The sequence below is a fragment of the Drepanopeziza brunnea genome, assembly GCF_022702325.1.
Source record: "Drepanopeziza brunnea f. sp. 'multigermtubi' strain 214-2 chromosome Unknown ctg16, whole genome shotgun sequence".
In the NCBI taxonomy this organism is placed as follows: Eukaryota; Fungi; Ascomycota; class Leotiomycetes; order Helotiales; family Drepanopezizaceae; genus Drepanopeziza; species Drepanopeziza brunnea.
Genome location: NW_027094079.1, coordinates 1,564,874 through 1,585,321, shown reverse-complemented (window position 1 = coordinate 1,585,321; position 20,448 = coordinate 1,564,874). Strand labels below are relative to the sequence as shown.

General features: G+C 51.3%; 7 protein-coding genes across 7 annotated transcripts; 3 read left to right on the top strand and 4 right to left on the bottom strand.

Annotated features, from left to right (window-relative positions):
* Window positions 1-218: 218 nt before the first annotated feature.
* L3040_008728 (uncharacterized protein) lies at window positions 219-1,446 on the top strand (the record flags this gene model as incomplete). Its single annotated transcript, XM_066157175.1, has 3 exons — window positions 219-350; window positions 662-875; window positions 1,235-1,446. The coding sequence occupies 3 exons, from the start codon at window positions 219-221 to the stop codon at window positions 1,444-1,446; spliced, it is 558 nt and encodes a 185-aa protein (XP_066010434.1).
* A 535-nt stretch (window positions 1,447-1,981) lies between these two features.
* Window positions 1,982-3,393, top strand: L3040_008727 (uncharacterized protein; the record flags this gene model as incomplete). The annotated part of the gene is made up of 4 exons (XM_007290840.2): window positions 1,982-2,094; window positions 2,320-2,515; window positions 2,584-2,965; window positions 3,017-3,393. 4 exons carry the CDS (start codon window positions 1,982-1,984, stop codon window positions 3,391-3,393), a joined length of 1,068 nt encoding a protein of 355 aa, XP_007290902.1.
* Window positions 3,394-4,570: 1,177 nt separating this feature from the next.
* On the bottom strand, window positions 4,571-5,356 carry L3040_008726 (uncharacterized protein; the record flags this gene model as incomplete). Its single annotated transcript, XM_007290841.2, has 1 exon — window positions 4,571-5,356. One exon carries the CDS (start codon window positions 5,354-5,356, stop codon window positions 4,571-4,573), a length of 786 nt encoding a protein of 261 aa, XP_007290903.2.
* A 282-nt stretch (window positions 5,357-5,638) lies between these two features.
* On the top strand, window positions 5,639-6,616 carry L3040_008725 (uncharacterized protein; the record flags this gene model as incomplete). The annotated part of the gene is made up of 1 exon (XM_007290842.2): window positions 5,639-6,616. The coding sequence occupies one exon, from the start codon at window positions 5,639-5,641 to the stop codon at window positions 6,614-6,616; it is 978 nt and encodes a 325-aa protein (XP_007290904.2).
* Window positions 6,617-7,720: 1,104 nt separating this feature from the next.
* On the bottom strand, window positions 7,721-10,129 carry L3040_008724 (uncharacterized protein; the record flags this gene model as incomplete). Its single annotated transcript, XM_066157174.1, has 5 exons — window positions 7,721-8,311; window positions 8,367-9,140; window positions 9,189-9,329; window positions 9,390-10,016; window positions 10,070-10,129. The coding sequence occupies 5 exons, from the start codon at window positions 10,127-10,129 to the stop codon at window positions 7,721-7,723; spliced, it is 2,193 nt and encodes a 730-aa protein (XP_066010433.1).
* A 2,538-nt stretch (window positions 10,130-12,667) lies between these two features.
* On the bottom strand, window positions 12,668-16,910 carry L3040_008723 (uncharacterized protein; the record flags this gene model as incomplete). Its single annotated transcript, XM_066157173.1, has 11 exons — window positions 12,668-13,350; window positions 13,399-14,000; window positions 14,049-14,191; window positions 14,240-14,498; window positions 14,547-14,650; window positions 14,698-14,922; window positions 14,972-15,043; window positions 15,095-15,219; window positions 15,273-15,738; window positions 15,786-15,974; window positions 16,023-16,910. The coding sequence occupies 11 exons, from the start codon at window positions 16,908-16,910 to the stop codon at window positions 12,668-12,670; spliced, it is 3,756 nt and encodes a 1,251-aa protein (XP_066010432.1).
* Window positions 16,911-17,593: 683 nt separating this feature from the next.
* Window positions 17,594-19,977, bottom strand: L3040_008722 (uncharacterized protein; the record flags this gene model as incomplete). The annotated part of the gene is made up of 4 exons (XM_066157172.1): window positions 17,594-17,982; window positions 18,064-18,247; window positions 18,294-19,544; window positions 19,594-19,977. 4 exons carry the CDS (start codon window positions 19,975-19,977, stop codon window positions 17,594-17,596), a joined length of 2,208 nt encoding a protein of 735 aa, XP_066010431.1.
* Window positions 19,978-20,448: the final 471 nt, after the last annotated feature.

The following is a 20,448-nucleotide window of genomic DNA, read 5'->3' as shown; positions in this document are numbered from 1 at the left end:
TGGTGAAGCTTTAACATGTGGGTTTGGCTGATCGCCCTGTGTCTTCCGGGTTGCTCAGTTTCAATTGATACCTTACTTGTTACCGGTAGGATGGTGACGAATTGAAGGAATTGGAACCTTGGGACGTCGAGTTGAGTCGAGTGGCAGAGAAGGCAGAGAAGGCAGAGAAGGGAGTTTGGGAGGTGTTTGGGCCTTTGACATCAGGCCAGACAAGAGGGATGTGTCGCAAGGAAACATGGCTCTTCCATGGCTCTTCCATGGCTGCAGCACCCGCCAAACAGGCGCCTTGTGAGGCCGTGTCCTCGGCGCTTAGAGCAGTATACAAAGTACAGCCCGGCTCCGGTGCTCCAGTCCGCAGGCGTCCTTGCAAAGCTGCAGTAGTCTCGAGAAACGACCCCTCATTGACTCAGATCCCTGCGCTCCCTCCCCTCCCCCTCCTCTCCTCCTCTCCTCCTCTACCCTCTAGCCCTCTGGTACAGTTAGAGCCCAAGCACCTCCTCTGCTCCATCTTTGAAGCCATAGCAACACAGACAGACCGACGGACAGTGCGCGTATCCCATCATCCCATCCATCTTGTCCCATCCTGTCCCATCCTGTCCCATCCCACATTTTCAACCTCCCAAGGACAGACAGGATACCTCTCTCTCTTCCCGACCTCCAGACATCTGCCACTCACTACACGACGCCTGTCCGGTCCAGCAGCATCGCATCCGATCTGCAGCCGGGATCGATCCCTCTTCTTCTCACACTCACCGCAAACGGGCGTCTTCCTTGCTTCTCTAGCGGGGCACCTAGCTCAGCTCAACCGCAGCTTGGAGCTGGAACAGGGGCTAGCGCGCGCAGACTCGGGGCGCATTGGGAGCATAACGCAACAGGTACGGACCTTTCCTCTCGAGATGGCGGGTGGCATCGCAAGCAGACGTAGCATGAAAAAGCAACGCAGTCGAGGGTCATAGAAAGTCGGCACCGCGCGCGTCGGTCGGACTGAAGTGGGAGGGGGGAAGCATAACCATGACAGCAGTTCGTGTGATGGCACAAGCTCGAAGGCCAAGGCCAAGACAAAGCGAGGAAAAGGGGCATAGAGAGAGAGTTAAGGAGACAGACAAAAGATACAAGACAGAAGAGAGGAAGAAGGAAGAGGGAAGAGGGAAGAGGGAAGAGGGAAGATGGTAGAGGGAAGAGAGAAGAAGAGCGCCTGTTGACTTGCTGACTTGATTTCCTATTGATGTTCTAGAAGCAAACGCCTCTTCTCGCCTCGGCTCAGCAAAACCCGGGCGAACGTCCCTCCTGATTCGAGATCTGGAAGCTGCGACATTTGGTGGCTTTTCTAAAGTAACGCAGGACCGAGCGCAGAGTCTCAACCCCCGACCCGAAACCCAGGCGACATCGTCGCCAGAGTCCATAACGGAATCCACAGCAACGACGACCGCAGCATCACGACTATAATCACGATCACGACCGCGATCACGACCACGATTCTATCCTACCCTCCCCTCCCCTCCATTAATTGCCTCGCGAGAGATTGGCAGCGTCCAGCCGAATAATTCACTGGCAGCAGACTGGTCGAGTCATATCGGATCGTCTCAGTATCATTTCGCCTATCGTTATCGAGGCCAGCCAGCCCAGCTATTGTCGTTCACCTGAGAGTATATTGAATCGAATCGAAGCTCGACACCATACCATTCTGACTCACCAAGTCAATACTCCCGAGACAATTCGATTTTTCAATCTCCTTTGACCGCCAACACGCCAATCCAAGACACCACATCCTCAACAAAGGACCGTCATCCTCTTCTTCCTACTCGGCTCCCGTTGAGTAGTCAATCAATTATACACTCGCAAGTTGTTTACTTGTTTACTTGTTTGCCTCAGCGATACCGATTCCTTCGAGATCCACTCACCTCTCCCTCTGCAACTTCCCGTGCCAACGGGTCGAAGAGCCACTCCTTCTTGTGAGCTTAGATAGGCAGTCCTCGACAAGATGACTTCGAGAGCGCCCAATCCCGCCTCGGGATCGCGGAAGATCAGCTTCAATGTGAGCGAGCAGTATGATATCCAGGATGTCGTCGGTGAGGGTGCTTATGGTGTTGTTTGGTATGTTGCTCAATTACCCCGCCATTTGGTCCTTTCACCTTCAATTCATCTTTATCACCCGCGACGCGATGCTGCCCACCCTCGTGGCTGCCATGTGGGAAGCGGGAATGGGAGAATGGGGGCCATGTGGCAGAGGGATATTCGAACGTCCCCTTTTTCATGGAAGAAATTCATTCTCTACTAGAGTCTTCTGCTTCTGAAACCTTGCTGACGGACAATTCACAGCTCGGCGCTCCACAAGCCTTCTGGCCAGAAGGTTGCTATCAAGAAGATCACCCCCTTCGACCACTCCATGTTCTGCCTGCGCACACTGCGCGAGATGAAGCTGTTGCGGTACTTCAACCACGAAAATATAATCTCCATCCTCGACATCCAAAAGCCTCGAAGCTATGACACCTTTACCGAGGTCTACCTCATCCAGGTATGCCAACTTCCTATCTCGAGTCCGGCAGTCCACACACACAAATATCTGACTTTCACTGTTTCTAGGAGCTGATGGAGACCGATATGCACCGTGTTATCCGCACGCAGGACCTCTCCGATGACCACTGCCAATACTTCATCTACCAGACCCTGCGAGCTCTTAAGGCCATGCACTCCGCCAACGTCCTTCACAGAGATCTAAAGCCCTCTAACCTGCTCCTCAACGCCAACTGCGATCTCAAGGTCTGCGACTTCGGCCTGGCTCGTTCTGCTGCCTCCCAAGAGGACAACTCTGGTTTCATGACCGAATACGTTGCTACACGATGGTACCGTGCTCCGGAAATCATGTTGACCTTCAAGGAATACACCAAGGCGATTGATGTCTGGTCCGTTGGATGCATTCTTGCTGAGATGTTGAGCGGCAAGCCGTTATTCCCTGGAAAAGATTGTAAGTATCGCAGTATTGCGATGCGGATCAACGTAGCTAATCATGTATCAGACCATCACCAACTCACCCTCATCCTCGATGTCCTCGGGACCCCGACAATGGAGGACTACTACGGCATCAAGTCCCGCCGCGCCCGCGAGTACATCCGCTCCCTCCCGTTCAAAAAGAAGGTCCCCTTCAAGCAGATGTTCCCCAAGACCTCCGACTTGGCTCTTGATCTTCTTGAGAAGCTTCTCGCCTTCAATCCAGTTAAGCGTATCACCGTCGACGAGGCTCTGCAACACCCTTACCTCGAGCCATACCACGACCCTGAGGATGAGCCTACTGCAAGCCCGATTCCAGAGGAGTTCTTTGATTTTGACAAGAACAAGGACAACTTGACCAAGGAGCAGCTGAAAGAGTTGATTTTCAACGAGATCATGAGATAAATTGGCTGGTCGACACGTCTCGCCTTGTCATGATATTGCTGCATTGGACATATGGATTGGCGACCGCTGCTCGAACCTCAAGGAATGATTTTTCAGCTCCCTGGCTGCGGTATCCCACCCCACCCCCAGTTGAAGTGGCACGTACCAATGGTTCGGCTCGGCATTGAATCGAGGAAGAGCATCACCAGGAAATCATACATCTTTTTTGCGCGGCGATGTTGTCAGGAAAATTGTCGTCTAATTACGGCGTGGTGGTTGGGCATTATTTTCTCTCGTTTCTTTCTAATTGCATTGGTGTGGATGGTGGCTGGATTCTGCAAACACATTTGGTCGATTGGAGCAATCGGTCTGCAGGAGTACGTACGTGAATTTTCAGAAAGCGGCAGCAGACAGATAGACAGACAGATGGACAGTGATCTGTGATATGTGAGCGCAGCAGAAAAACACTTTACTGATCCGCTCGTTTTACGTGTGTCTGTTTCACTAGTGATATTAATAAGGCAGAATCACGAAATGCATAAATCAATTTGACGAGACGCATAAACGAAGAAAAGTAAGTTACGAATACTTGCTTCTTTTTTCTTTCGCTGATGCTAAATCAATAAAGGCAGGTTGATTCTCACTGTTTGCTTATTCGTTTACTCACTTATCTATCAACTTATTCGATCGCACGTTATGATTTCGTCATTTACATCACCTTCCTACTCCTTCTTTGTCTCTCTGTGTGTGTGATGAAGAGATTTCTTCAAGAAATGTGCTTTTGCGGATATATCTAGGTATATGTCTATCTTTATGTGTATGTGTCTATGTATGTGTGTAGACGTACAAATGTGTGTATGTCTTGCTCTAAACAGATGCAAGACGCTTGTCTATTACTATCTACCTATGCCTTCCTCGTCTGTTATTCAGCTAGTGTTTATGATTGAGGGGTTAGAATTGGCGTTTTTTTCATAATTTTCTCTCTCGTTTTCTTCTTTCTTTTCTCTCTCTTTTTTTTCTCTCTCTTTTCTCTCTCTCTTTTCTCTCTCTCTTTTCTCTCTCTCTTTTCTCTCTCTCTTTTCTCTCTCTCTTTTCTCTCTCTCTTTTCTCTCTCTCTTTTCTCTCTCTCTTTTCTCTCTCTCTTTTCTCTCTCTCTTTTCTCTCTCTCTTTTCTGTCTCTCTTTTCTGTCTCCCACTCTCAACCATCCCGCTCCCCTCTCTGCGCCTCAACCTCTCTCCTCAACCTCTGCTCCCTTTCCGCCTTCCACGCGCTATCTAACCCCTCAACCCGTCCCCCAAACACCATCACGCAGGCCGGCTCCAACAGTACTGTGCCGCGCGCAACACGCGTCCCCCTCCGCAGCAGAATCTTACACCCGATGCCCATGCCCAGAGCCGGCGGCATCGCGATGCGCTCAACCTTCTTCAGCTCGAAAGCCCACACCGTGGTCCCCTTCCAGTCTTGCAGCAGGAGCTTAAAAGGGCCTTTTGCATTCGCGTTCACGTTTGCGTTTCCGTTCGGGAGCTGGGCTTGAGCTGATGCCTGCGAAGCCTCGCCGCCGTTCGGCTCCGCGGGCACGACGCGGATCACCTCCCTCCCCTTCGTCGTCTCGCCCTTCCGCTCTGCTTCTAGCGCCTCGATCTGCTCCCACCGGCTGCGGCCCAGGTCCTGGATGTCGAGTATCTGCACGAAGGTATCTACCGCGAGTGCCGTCGCTGCGATGGCCGCGTTGCTGATGGTGGCTGGGAGGCTGGCGCTTGTGGGCTGCAGGGGGGAGGGGTTGGTGGAGATGGAGGTGTGGAGGAGGCGGTGCTTGGCTGTTGCTGTTAGGGCTGCGAGAGGCCGGCTGCTGGAGGTGAGTGAGGAGGACGAGGAGGAGGAAGAGGAGGACGTGAGTATCGGGGCGAGGAAGAGGGGTGTTGGTGCTGGGAGGCTCTGTGCGGTTAGGGAGGCGGTTATCTGGGCTGCTGTTGGGGGAGTCATTGCGATTGTGGGGTTCTTGGGTGATGAGCGGGTATGGTGTTCGCAAGATGTTGGTACCTATTTGTTTTTGGCAATGTCGCGAGGTTCAGCCTCGCTTGTTCAGCCTCGCGAAGCTCGAAGCTCGACCTTTGATTCTTGTCAACATTTCAACCCGTCCTCTACCCGTCTAACGCAACGACAATCCAATGTCCATGCCACTACTACGTCATCCCTAGCATTCACTCTCTTCGCTCCTCTCATATTGAGACTAAAACATAGAATCCTAGAAGACAGCACGCAACAATGTCAACGATAGCCTCCCCGCGTGAACCCTCGCTCAGCGGCCGCCGCATCCCCCTCCTCTCGACACCGACCTCCTCCTCGCGCCCATCTCTCGAAACCCCGCGCCCAAACGCAAACGACAGCAACCCACCCTCTTCCTCTAACCCCGTCTCCCAATTGCCCGCGAACCCCCCGAAACGCAACCGCGCCGCCCTCCGCGAGTACTACAACCTCCAATCGCAATCCCAGTCCCAGTCCCAAAGGGCGGCGGCAGCCCCCTCCACCGCGTCGCAGGCGCCCTCCTCCCCGACCAGCTCCTCGATCCACTCCTTCCACAACGACGTCCCCGACAGCGAGTGGGGGGAACTGGACCGCGAGGGCTTCGACGCCGCCGGGTACGTGCGCAGAGTGCTGGAGGAGAAGAGCCTGGCGGAAGTGCTGGCCATCTACCGCGGGGTGGTGGGCGAGGTGCGGAGTCTGGAGGGGGAGAGGAAGGCGCTGGTCTATGACAACTACAGCAAGCTTATTGTGGCGACGGAGATGATTGGAAGGATGAGGGAGGGTGTTGCGTCTGCTGCGTCGGGGAAGGGGAAATCGGATGGGAAGGAGACTGGGAATGTTGGTAGACTGAATGAGAAAGGGAAAGGGAAAGGGGTTGGAGACCAGGGTGATGGGGTGGAGGGTGTAGAGGAGTTGGTGGAGAGGGTACGGAAAGCGGTTGAGGGTCTCAGGAGGGAAGGGGAGGAAGTGGAGAGGAGGGAGCGAGAGGAGTGGGCGAGGAGAGCGAGGACGAGGAGGGTGGTTGAGAGGGTTCTGGGAGCGCCGGGCAGGGTGAGGGAGTTAGTCAAGGAAGGGAAGACAGAGGAGGCGAGAGCTTATTGGGGGAAGGAGAGGGCGTTGCTGGAGCGGTGGAGGGAGCGTGGCGTCGGTGGTGAGGATGTCGGCTTGTGTCTCGACGAGGGGGAAGATGCGCTGCGAGGAGAGGATACCACGTCTTGACGGCGTATCTTGTTATAAAGAATATCACTCGAAATCTCTGTAAAGGAAAGTATCCTTCCACCATATCACCACTCTGTTGCTATAACCAAGGATGGGTACTTTCCTTTAAGGTACTTACTACTTGCCAACCATCATTCATTCATTCATTCATCTATTCAACTGTTCAACTATTTCTTACTCACCATCCCTTTCACCATCATCAATATAGCAAACCCTCTTCCCCCCGCCCCCTTTTTATCTTTATCTTTATCTTTTTCTTCTTCTTCTTTCTCTTTCTCTTCTAGCTCATCTCAGCCTAGCTAGCTTTTCTTCTCATTTTTCTCATTTTCCCCCCTCACTCACTCATCTAATTCTTTCATATATCTATTCCGTCCTTTCTCATCCTTCCCTTTCCTTTTCTTGCCAAAGAAAAGGAAGAGGAAGAGGAAGAGGAAGAGGAAGAGGAAGAGGAGGAAAGGGGAGGGGAGGAAAGGAGACTTCGGTATTGTTCGTGCTGTCTTTTCATCTTTTCTTGTCTTTGTCTTATTCGTGTGTATGTTTATATTTTATGGATTTATGGATTTATGGATTTATGGATTTATGGATTTATGGATTTATGGATTTATGGATTTATGGATTTATGGATTTATGGATTTATGGATTTATGGATATGGATAGGTAAGATGGGAGATGATTGTTGTTGGTGATTTATATATGTGTGTACGTGTGTGTTGGTGTGTCTGTGTGTTTGTGTGTTTGTAAGGGAAGGGAGATGGTAGAAGGCGAGAAGGCGAGAAGGCGAGAAGGCGAGAAGGCGAGAAAGGGATAAAAGCGAATGGGATGGAAGCTAGGAAGCTATTATATATATACATATATATATATATTTATTCTCTTTTTTTTTCTTTTCTCTTTTCTCGAACTCACTTTCTTCTCACGGTTGGAATGAACAAGTCGATATACATCCATCCATCCATCCATGTTATCCATCTCATCCAAAGCACCTTTCCCTCCGCCTTCCGAATTGAGTCAGAACGCCGTCCCAATAAGATGTAAAATCAGGTATTAAATACTCCCCCTTACACCCCCCCCCCCCCCCCCCCCCCCCCCCAATCCCCCGGCTGGAATTCAGACCAGAAAGTAGTTCGCCAGGAGCCGCTCCACCGATTCGCCCTGCTGGTTACTCGCCTTCTTCAGCAGGTTCCTCCTCTCGTTCTCCCAGTTCTCCTTGAGCATCGCCTCGCGCTGCTGCAGCGGGGTCATGGCGTACGTGGGCAGCCCGCTCGTCGCCGACGACATGGCCGATGACATCTCCGCGTGCGCGTTCTCCATCGCGGTGTGGCCGGTGCCGTCGGGGAAGCACTGTTGGGTATCGGTAGTGTAGTTCTGGGGGGAGGAGGTGCTCGAGTTTTGGTTCGGGATGTAGTGCTGCTCAGAACTGGTGTCGAGCACCGGCTGATTGGCAGTGTAGCTCTGGCTCGCAGCGTAGTTTTGCGGAGGGCTGGCTTTGCCATAGGGAAGCTGTTGCTGTTGACTGTTGGTATTGAATCCATGCTCTTTAGCGAGTTTACTGATCGTGCTAGTCGTAATATGCTGTGGCATATTGGCCGCCACGGGCGGCGAGAAGGCTCTCACGACAGCGCCCGTCCCCATATTAGAAGGCACCATGCTCATCATGATATCTCTCCGAATGATCATACTCGGCAAGCGCAGATAGAACTGTGATTCACATATCAGCATATATGATGCGGTTAATGGGAAGAGGTCTGCTTACACCACTGAGCACCTTGGCATGATTCAACCCAAGCATCTCGCTCACGAACACTAGACGTCCTTTGGCCCATATCCGCTGGGAGTCCGAGATGTAGTCGGTATTTGAGATGGAAAAGAGCGGCCACATCATGAAGAAGCCACCGATGGCTTTGGCGCTCGTGACGCCGCCGTCACCAGCCTCGAAGCTCGCAAAGTCCCCGGACTTGAGCATACCACCTTGGCCGACCCGCCAGCCCAGATGATATGGCGTAGACGCAACGACATCCGTGATGAGGTCGCCGCACAGCCTCACGGCTTGTGCGTATTCGGGCGTGGTACGGTAGTCCACTGGTGCGCAGATCCAAGCCGCGCAACGGACAACAATACCTGAGATAAAGAGTCTCACGACCCGGAGCTGGTTCCAGATGTTGGCAATCGTGACATCGCTGTACATATCCACTCTGCCGGGGAACACCTCCGCTTTCGTAAGATCGCCACCCGGGACCTGGTCTACCCAGGCGACGGCCCGCGATCTCCACTCATCAGGTAGGCTCGTTTCCCATTCCTGACACTCCTTCTCCAGGTCCTCGGCGCGGTGCATGATGTCGGCGACGTGCTCAAAGTATTCGGGCGTGCGAGGGAAATTCGACAGAGCATTGTTAAGCTCGTGTCGGAGTTCCGCGACTCTGCAGCTCATCCGAGTGGCAAACATCCCGATTCTGTCTCTTTCGATGTCGACAGTCCACCAATCCGTTCCCATGTTTAGGGGTTTGGACCCCGACAGAGTCGATACAAGCTGGGGAAGGAATCAGCAAGTGAAAGTGGGACTCGAGAGGAAACTCACCATCTGCTGTCTCACGGCGGTAAATAGAGAGTAACCGGTTTTAGTTCTCAACTGTTTCTTCCCTCTCATCTTGACCAGTTGAACCGCTCCGTCAACATGTGAGTACCAAGCCATCGCACTCGTCCTCTCCGACGCAACTGTCTGTTGGTTATCCGTTAGCCAAGATCTACCATCAACAAGGACTAGATGCCTCTTGCCTACCTCGAAGAATCCCAGCATCAGAATGGCGGCGAGGGTCGCATCCGTCTTCTGATGTGCCGCACTCTGGAGAGCCAAGTTCGTCGCCTTGAGCGCCTTCGTATATTGGCCAACGGCCTGACTGAACAGGTGTTTCTGCCCTCTCGTGTTCGGCCTGTTCGCCAATGAAGCCATCGCGACGGCTCCAAACGCAAGCTGCAGGTGCGAATCCGGCCTCTCATTTTTCAGCATCGGCAACAGGAAATCAAAATAGCCTCTTGACTCATGCCGAGGCGCAATGACGAAATTGTTTACGAAGAAGTTAGGGGCTTGGATCTCGAGGGGGACCTGTAGGGTACGCAGTCCTCCCGTGGGTACCAGTGCGCGCGAAGCTTCCACTCCGGGGTTTGGGGCTATCAGCGTTGGTAATCTTTCAGGGCTGCTCTCATCCTTAGGCGACGATGAGAAGGCGGATTGCTGGGTCGCAAAGCTGATCTGGGCAGCTACCCTCTTGCTGTTGCCTGATCTCCGGGCCCTCCTCTCGGTAGCTTGCGTCTCGTTGCGAAAGACCAGATCAAAGTCGTCTTTGTATCCCGGGCATACACGCCTCGATTTGGCGCATTGGTTACATGTTGGTTTAGTCTCGTCACACTTGATGAATGTAAGCACTTATCCACCACAACGTAGAGGAGAGGGGCAGCCACCTTGATCCGACGGGTGCGGCACATCTGGCAGCCCCTCGAGGGCTTCCCACAGTACACCATAGGGGGCTACGGGTATGATAGATGGTATTGTGGATGGATAGATGGATAGATGTACAGAGAGATAGAGAGATCGATCGATAGATAGACAGATGGGTGGATACAATGGCGTTCCTGGAAATCCGACTTGGAGGAATTGCTATATCCAGTGTTCAGGGTAGGAGAATGACCGAATGGTACTTTGGGCACGTCGAATGGATGGATGGATGGCTAGACGCGTAGATTTCTGGTTCGGGCCTGGTGATAGGCAAGATGTTGGACGTAGGACGTAGCTCACGGTCCGCCTTTCCAACGACCAAACTGGTTGACAGGTAGTATTGCAAAACGTGAAACTCTGGCAGGTGGAGGAAGGGTGAAGTAGTCGGTACACTGGTCGAGCGCAAAACGGAGGCAAGAAGTCGTGAGGCGGGTTTGTAGATCTCTGCAGCTGATCGACCCGGAACCGAGACAGAGAAAGATGCAGGTCGATAATGCTCGGCCCTTACTCTGCTTCGTGTTGCTTGGACTGGTTGTGATGAAGAAACGTCAATCGTACCAGAGCTGCTCAGGACGGGCGTCAATGTTGAACCGGTAGAAATTAGGGCTCGCAGCTCTGAGGCAGATTCCCTCTGAAAGGTAGCTAGTGTGGTAGTAGGTAGTAGTTCACGGAACGGTGGTTATCTTGTAGTACCTGTGTGCCAGTGTTTCGCCGGGATCCAGGGTCCGAGAGATCTCTAAGGGTCAAGCAGGGTCAGGTAGGGCAGGGTACACTGTGCGGTAGAGTAAGACTGTACTCTGTACGCCGTACACGTATTGTACAATATACGTAGTAGTAAGTAAGGTATACGGAGAAGTATAGGGTCAAGTCCAAAGTGAAAACGAAGGTGAAGCGGCCTGCAAGAAGATTCAAGCAGGCATACGGAAAGTAAATAAATAATAAATCCGTACATCCGTACAATACCTACTAGTACAACTAAGTTCCAAGTTCCCAGTACCAAGTACCAAGTACCAAGGACCAAGGTACCAAATGCTCCTACTACTGTACAACCTACTGTACAGGGCAGTCAGTCAGCCAGTAGGAAGCGATGGCAGCAGCGCTGTCAAGACGGCCGAGCAGCAGCCACCAAAGTCTACTTACGATACAATGCAAGACTGCCCGTGCGAGACCCGACACTTCCCAACGGCAATTATAAACCTCAGCTTGGACCCCTGAATCACATCGGCAGGGCGAGGAGTAAGGAGTTGAAGAGCGAAGAACCAAGCAGGCACTGACCGTAGAAGCAGAAACAAACACATCAACGCTATTGATCATTCTGGTGTTTGGAGATAGCCGAGCGAGAAGGTAACAAAACATCGTTTATTTGTTCTATTCCTTCGTGCGAATCCACTTCCCGACGGACGCGCCAGGGAATAGTGCTTTTTACTACTCTATTTGTTTTCGATTCTGCAGGCCAATCTGGATCTCAGCTAGTCTGTCCGCATCCGCATGCATCATTCCCGATCTAGAAAAAGCAAAACCAAGAAAAAAACCAAGAGATCTAGACAAGAAAAAAAGAAAAGAAAAAGAAATTCGGCAATGGAAACTAGCCTCTCCTATCGTGTAATATAAATTAATAGCTGATTCTTGGTTCGGTCACTTCGGTGTGACCCGCTTGCATTCACGATATGGTTTCATGGAAAGAAAAGTTACATAAAAACATTGGGACAGGAACCACAAAGGAAGAAAGGAGAGGGGCAGCAGATGTTTAAATAAGGTTTCCTTTCCGCCACTCCCTCGGATTCGAATTCGGGGAAGCTAGGGACAGATTCCGCATACAACTAGGATTCCGATAAGAGGGTCGGAAGCATAGTTGTGAGGCAAGGTGAAGCGAGAAGAAGAGGACGGCAGACCCGGGGAAGGATCCCGTTTCAGCAGCGAGCGGGGGAGAGCCTAGAGGCGAGGAGAAGGAGGCGATCTCCCGCACTCTATGTGCACCAACTCAACCGCTACCCGATCGTGTCCTGCGAGCCTGGCTGTAGGCTGCTATATCCTGCGGTGGCCCTTCTCCTGCTAGGGTATCCCTTTCTTGTAAGTTGTCTCGCTGCTCTCCATTTCACACCTCGGTAGAAATAAACCAAGTACACTAGTAACCATCCGGGCTGGGCCTGGGTAATCACTTAATGAAGGTCTTCAAAGTAATATGAACACTCAGGTGCAAGAAATACTGGGCGCTGCATGTCCCATCTTCGTACCAGGCAGGGTCCTTGATCTAAACCATGCAGGATCGGCCAAGGCTGAAGATTCGTGGGTTGAAGTCTTGTTTGAAAAAAGAAAAAAAGAAGACCTCTGAATCATCCCCTTTGCTTTTGCGGGCCACATCCACCTTGCACCACTCCTCGCTGTCAAATGCCTATCAATGTAGGAGAGCAAAAAAGAAAGATCGCACATCTCCAACCCATGGCTATGCTTGCAGATGCAGAAGCACCAACCATCTGAGCAAGCAGAAAAGAATAAAAGTGATCACACCACCGGCCGTTCGAAAAAGCAAAAGGGTCGCGCTACATGCGTGCGGCCGAAGCGTATCACAGCTCCACAAACATGCTCGCCACACCCTCCAAGCTAGGTGAGGCCTTTCTCGGTTCGGGCGCAGGCTGCTCCTTCATGAATTCCTGCTGCATCTTACTCCGGTTTTGTTGTCGTACCGCCGGGGTTGACTTGGCGATACGGCCTTGCTCGCTGATGCTTACGCCCTTGATGTCGCGGAGGAGGTCGAGGACCAAGGCGCGCTGCTGGCGCTGCAGCATGCCTGGGCGGGTGATGTATTCGATGCATTTGTCGACTGCGCTTTCTTGGACGCCGGGGATGCTGACGAGAATTTGGCGTGGAGTGGGAGTAAGTTTCGAGTAGTAGATGAGGACGGAGCCGACGACCGTTGCGAGTTCTCTTTGGAGCTCGACAAAGTAAGGCTCATTTAATGAGGAGATGCAGGCTTTAAGTACATCCGTGCTAATGAACTCTCGGATGGTAGACGAGAGAGGTGCATCTTGAGAGACGAAATCAGGGACGAGGGAACGGAAGATTCGGAGAACGACACCACAGCATCGACTATCGCGCATCCGAATCGCGTGGGTAAGAAACATGAGCAAAGGCTCGAGAATAGTTGATGAAGTAAGACAGAATGTGCGCATCGACGGGTAGGCAGATGCTGGATTGGTGTTTTCGTACGTGGACGAATCTTTCGCCGTTGTAGCACTTGCACCAGGATCTAGCAGTTGATTAGCGATATCTATGGGAATGGCTGAGAGTTTCGTACTGGGACGTGCAGGATCTAACATTCCGCCAATCATCATGACTGCAGAATGTGTCAATTGCCGCAAGATGCTCTCCTCCTTCATTTCCTCGGTGAGGTTATCACCATCGCTAGCTGCAACCTGCTTCCGAGCAAGTTTCTCCCACTCTGAGCTGCACTTTGCGTCCATTTGGACAAAGCAAGTCGCCAATATCGGCGGGACGAAGTGGCTGCGGAGCTCAACCGGGCAGTCATCTACCAGCAAACGAACCACACTGAGCAGCGCAATGAGCTGGTGCGAAGAGAGACAATCCGCATCGGCAAAAAGCGAATGCGCTAATGGGCCAGGTAGTTCACTGAAGCCATAGAAGTCCATGCCTAGTCTGCTCATACACCAGAGGATAGAGTAGCAAGCCTCTCGAATAGTGCGGATGGTGCCACGAATCGAGGAAGCGAAACCTTCCATGGTCTGTCTGGTACCTGATACCCGAGCATAGAAGTCATCTTTGCTCCCCTCTGATATGCCGGCTTGCCAAAAACGGTCCGTTAAGATGCGATTGACCACTATTTGCATATCGGGAGGAAGGCCCGCCCAGTTGGCTGGGTTATGGAAGGCGTGTGCATGGCTACAGAGTCAGAACGTCGTTGACTATCACAAGTGAGGGACGGTATACCTCAAGAACTTTAGCAAATTCGGAAGAATAACTGGTAGAGCTTCACGCCACAACACAAGTGATACTTTGTAAGGTGGGCTGTCCTTCTCAACCTTTTCCGTCGAAGAAGCTAGAAAAGATTTGGTTGTCCGCAGCGGCAGAGCCTGGCAAACAGTTAGCAAGCCTTTTTGGTTTTGGTTCGCTATTCGTACCTTTAGTCGCTCTTCCAGCTCTTTCTGGATCGACTGGCCTTCCACATCGAGCTGGTACAGCCCCCACTCATCGATCTCATGAACCCGCCGCGAAGCGAGGTATTCTCTGACCTTGCTAAGACCAAGCATCTCGGAAAAGCCTCCAAATGAAGCTAAAGCTTGCTCCATTTCTTGATTTTGCCATAGCTGCTTCACGGGGTTGACGAATGCGAGGAGCTTTTGCACGCGCACGTCGTGGTCTATCTTTGAGGCGCGAAGGCTACAAATTGTCAGTACCAGAAGTATCACGAAAGCTGGGATTGCATACATGATGGTGAAAAGGAAAGTTTGGTAAGAAGTTTGCCTCTTCAAGTCTAATGTTCCAGAAGATATGATCTCGTTTACTTTTGCTTCAAGCTGCTCATAGACATCCTATTCCAGGTCAGTAGAGATCGTGGGGGTTAGCAAATTTATCCTACCAGAAGTTGGTCAGGCATTTTGGTCGCTATCCGTTGTAACTCATAAACGCCATCTGCCTGTAACTCTTTCACGGCGTCGTTGTAAGCAGGGTATTCTGGTCGCTCCACAGGTCTGCTCATCAAAATGTACTCTAAAACCTTGAGCATAAACGGTGTCTTTGTATCTAGGGCTGTTGTCGAAAATGCAACAAGAAGCTGAAGAATCCGCTTCCGAATGATTGGATCCTACTTCCATTAGAAAATTTAGATGATGCTTGCTTCACGTGTGCTTCACCTCGTAGTTCAATTCGAGCAGCCGCTCGCACCACGCTTCAATGTTACTCTCTATCGCGCTACGTTCCTGCTCCTGGTTAATCTTAGCATGGGACTCACTAGTGCACCCAGTAGAGTGTTTTACATCTTGCAAAGGTTTGGATCCGTGTGATGATCTCCACTTCATGTAGCCTTTCAACGTGGCCTCCACAACAGCGAAGTGAGCGTCCGTCCGCAAGACTGGCATCGATGTTTTGGCGTAAGATTCCACTGTTTGCTGTCAGTGAAAGAATTTTGGCGAGCCTGGTGGTTAGGGAAAGTACTTGAGAACGGAGGCTGTCCGTCGTAGAGTTGCCGCATCGATTGGTCAACCTGACCCAAAATGTGATAGATGGCTTCTGATCTCTTTTGACGGACAATGCATTCCAGAATTGTCACACTGTACCGTCGGTAGTTACCAAGGAACGCGTGTCGCTCGGGGATTGTGTCAATATCCTCGAGTAAGAATATTAAGGTCGGATCATCGTAGTCTTCGGGAAGACTCTCGTAGCGTATTAATCTTGAGCTGCATAACTCAAGCAGAGGTGCAATTAGAGGGGTGATGGTGGGAGAGCTGCCAATGGTATCTGAACGAAGAAGCCGGGTCCAAGTAACGAGAAGAGGTATTGAAACGACAAAGCTTTGGCTTTGAGCAATAGCAAGAAAGAGATTGAGGAGGTTGGGCAAGTCGCAATTTTCGGGAATAGCCGAGATTTTTGTCTCAATAAAGCTACCAAGATTCGATATCATCTGGGCCAGTATTAGCAAATCATTTGATAGAGCTTGGGTTTTCTAACCTCGGAGAACTTCTTTGCAAAAAGATACTTCTCATCGTCGATGTCATGAGGGTTGACGATGGAGTATTCGAATAGTTTTCGGAGCAGATCGACCATTTGGCTGGTGTACATTGGGCACACGAGAGCAAGAAACTCATCGTCCGAGAAGTGTATTCTGCTGTACAAAGCATGAAGGGCTTCTACAGATGCCTAAGAGGTTTAGAGAAGAAGAAATACCTTGGATCAAGGATAGCTTACCAGTTGCACTGCGACACTGGGAGTAGCAAGGCTTTTGCTCATATGTTGCACGCAGGACGCGCTGGAAACTGCCTTCGGAATCGCCCAGGGCATGACTGACTTGTAGACAGCCAGGGTCTTGACAGCACAACTTTGATACTGTGAGTTCCCACCCAGGTCGCTGTCCAGGCACTGGTTCAACAGCTCACCCATTCTCACCAGCCACCCCTCTTCCCCATATCGTACCGGAGTCCCCGGCCGACGGTTTGGGAAGGCTTCAGCAAGCACAATGGCTGGCGTAAAAATTTCTACGCATGCCTTGCTGAGCGCTCCCTCCCTCAGTACCGCAACTGTATCTTCCCCATTGAAGACCTCTTCCGAAAGTGTCTCTAGAATGAATAGCACAAATTCCTTATGCACCACCGATCCAGGCACCTCCCAGAGCCGTACTAGCAGCTCATCCATATCGAGCCACTCTGAAGCCCAGCTCCTCTTTGCAATCTCAACCCATAACTGCGCCGTCTTATTCCGCAGATACAACGGGTCCTCTGGCGAAACGTCTTGTGATAGCTGCAGAATCCATCCCCGCAACGCTGTCTCCTGTGCCTCCGAGTATTCTTGCCAATTGTATTTTATCGCATGCTCGAGGAGGGAGAGGGCAAAGTGGCGCACCACGGGCTGCTGGCCCTTGTCGGAGGCTAAAGTGAAGCCATGGTAGGGCGCCTCGGCGTTATTCTTGACGTTATCCAAGAAGATACCAGCTTCACGGCGGGAGTCGTTCGACGAGTAGGTACCGTGGACTATCTCGAGAGCTTCGTGGATCTGAGGCAGCGAGATTGTGCTACCGCCGCTGAGGGTGGTTACTTCGTGATCGCTGGTGATTCTGTGCCCGTTGGCAGAACCGTTCATGGTAAGACTCATTCCTCTAGTTTGAAGAAGTCCAGAGTTTCTCTGCGTAAGAATCTTATCACAGGAAAAAGATTGTGGTCAGAGAAATTATCGTCCAGATCGCGAGCGAATGGCGATTCGAAGTCATTCGTGGGAATGTCAGATTAGCAAAGAGCTCAGCGCACCGTGAAAAAGCTTGATAAGGATTTCATACACGGGAACGGATTCGCAAGAGAAGATCGAATGCTGAGGAAGTAGAAGTTGAGGTAGTCTGGAATAAAGGAGCCAGATGGTGAGGGCTGCCAAAGCCTATAATATCTCGGTCTTCAGCCTGGCGGCCCGCTACTCTCCCACGAGGCTATGACGCTTGCAGCCAGCTAATCAGATCTTTGTTTATACTCATTCGCTTCAGCAATATCAGATGAATATTAAATTTCATTTGAGGGGAGGCGTATCTTTCAGAATAGCTCTTGCTTTACTATGTCAATAACTTAAAGTAGGCAGGCCTCTTTGTTTTCTTGCGCACTTTTCTACATCTTATGTGCTTCAATGAATGAAAGCTCGATCCAGCTCGTCTTGTAACCCTTGTTTCAAGAAAGCATGTGCGAGTGACCCCAGCATACAGTTCAATTTCTCGGATGCCCACCCAGACGCCTGTTGTATGCTCAACGCGAATGAATCCAGAAAGCAGTCGCCAGAATAATCTACATAACAGCACACTTGCTCTGCTGGCACTGATCCAAATAACCCTCCTCCTCCTTCCCCAACGCCACATTCTGCCGCCTCATCACACCAATAACCTTGATCTTGTGCACACCCTCCACATGCCACCACCTTAGTCGCTGAATCATGCCTCCGTCCTCATCGTCAACACTAATCTCCCACTTCCCTGCACTAACCACAACCTCGCACATATCTTTGGGAAAGTGGAATTCGGGCAAGAAGATCTCCGTCGGCTTTTCTTCGGTGGAAGGTCGATGCGCATCGAAGGAAAGACTGAAGATACAGTTCCGGAGATCAAAGCCGTATTCCAGGATTTTGCCAACAGTGTGGATGGGCGAGGGTCGCACGTAGGCTTCGGCTGCGCGGTACCCTGGGGCGTTGGTTAGTTCAGCGGGCATGTCGGTGGGGTTTGGGGAGATGGATGGAGTGCTCAGTTTGGCTTTTATGTTACCGGGGTTCACTGTCGATTCGTTTGAAACGTCGCGTTTTGTACTTGGGCCAGCTTTGGGAAGTAGTGGTGCATTTGAATCGGTGGGTGGTGAGGCGGGGATGGAGGAGAGTGGGAGGGGTTGATCATCTAGGGAGAAGATAGAGAGGTCTTCGCCATTCCATTGATCACCCAGATGATGCTTGTTCTGCTTACATTAGCAGCAATTGGGTAGAGGTTAGAGCCTAACCTACCTCGCACATGTACAGCCAGAGGGTGTAGCCGGCCATGGAGCTACCTTCCAGAGCAAAGTGGTTGGCATCCATAGCTCCAGACTGGCTTGAATAGTCCCCAGTCTTGTAGGCGTGTTTGTCGTCCATATCATAAGGTATACCGAATTCAGTTAACACACACGGATGGTTGCCCATGTAATCGAGGCCTTCCTTCCGGATTGCAGATAATTGATCTCTGAAGCAGTTGCGAATCGCAGTCTCGCCAATCTTGACCGCAAAAGCAGGTGCCAGGTAACGCCCTCGTAAAACGCCCAAGACATCAACGTTCCAGTAGCGATTCCATTTCTTGGTCATAAGAGTAACACCATCATAGTAATGGGGTGCATAGACCATCTTTGGGTCATCGTCTTCTGTTCCTTTGATCGATGGAGGAACCTCCAAAACTGGTGGCTGGCAGAACAGGATACAGTCTTTGTGATGGCTTCGGATGGCATCCCTGTGTTTTCGATAGTAGTCCATGAAATAGGTATTTGTGAAGTGCTCATAGTCGATAACCTCACCTGTCCAGGGGTTCTTTTTGAAATAACCCCTCTTCAGGAGGGTATCGGTTGCTGGATCCCAAACCCCGTGCTGTGCCCAAATGCACTCTCCAAGTTTCCATCCAGGATCTCTTTTGTAGCCGTACCTCGACTCGTCATAGTTTGCGGGGAGCCATGTGCTCTCTCCTTGCGGATCCACAAGCACTCGTCCAGACTTGTATGGTCCCATACCACCAAAGTCCCACGTGTCTATCTCACATGCCCTCCCAGATCCTGTCAATATAGCTTGCCAAGCAGTCGGCGATGTCCCCTTCTGAAGCTTTTGCTCACTCGGGATTGAAGAGAGATCGGGCCAGCCCACGAAGCCACGGTTCGGCTCGTTCAGGCTCTCCCAGCCAATAACAATCTCGTCTTCCAAGTCGCCAGCTTCATGGATACGTTTGGCTAGGTGGGCAAGCGCATTAATAAAATGGTCTTGTAAATAGTCTTGAATATTCTTGTCGTCGATAATACACTTGGGCGCGAAATCCCTCCCAGCAAAGAAGAGTGTGAACATTGTTTGACAGGCCAATCGATGGTAATTCGTAGACCATATCATTTTCGGGAAGTCCTGGGGTTCGGGGTAAGTGTTGTGTACCAGAGCGGATTCAGTCGCAGCGAAGCTTTGGGGGTTCAATCCGCAAGCATATAGCGTCCACATGGGAGCTCCAGATCCACCCGAGAATCTCGACCACTGGATATATTTAGCCATAAGCCATGCCCCAGAGTAGATGCCAACATACTACGTCCTGATGTGGATCCATAAAGATGTAGAATCCATAGCTTCTTCCCAGTCGCAGAATCTCGATTGTATGCTGAATCCACTCTTCGTCATATATTCCTGGGCCAGCAGCCTCGATAGCCTCCCAGGTAAAAACATATCGGATGGTGTTGTAACCCCAGCGCTTTAATCGAGAGTAGTGAAGATGGGCATCCTCGAGCGGGAATGGCCGAGAATGGAAGTTTACAGTGTCACCGTCGAAGAAGTCCTGAGGGACGTGGGAGGGTTGATGTGGGTTGCTGGGGTACTTTGCATCTCCAGCCATGTTGATTCCCCGCAGCGTAACCTGCCTTCCGTGGTCGTCGCGAAAGAGGCCATTCTCAATGGTAAGTCGTGGTTTCGCCATGATGTGCGAATCTCTGATATAAACACGTCGATAGGTGGTGTTTCTGTAAACTGTTCGCGGCAGAGCACGGAAGCTTGCACATAGGAGATGCCCTGCCAGCTCTAAATTTAGTTTCCGCTCTTCGTACGTCGGATGGCGAATGTCTTAAGGCCTCAATCACACGGTTGACATGAGTCGCCTGGATCCGAGTCCGACAATCAACAACCAGCTTCGGACTGGCAGATTTGAGTAACTGTAGCGAAGAAATTGAACAACGTCGAGTGTTAAAAAGCGTGCAACAAGTTGCGATACATCAATATCCTTCTGTACTGCAAGAGCTTGTAGCCCGTAGAAGTAGAAACCGGGAATTGCTGAATATGTTGAGGCTGAGGGTGGCGGATTGGGAAGGTCAGCTCGCATTGGAGAAGATCGCTTGGCCAAAGCAGCCGCAGATCTGCCTTCTCAACCAGGGATCAGGCGAGGCTGAGACGA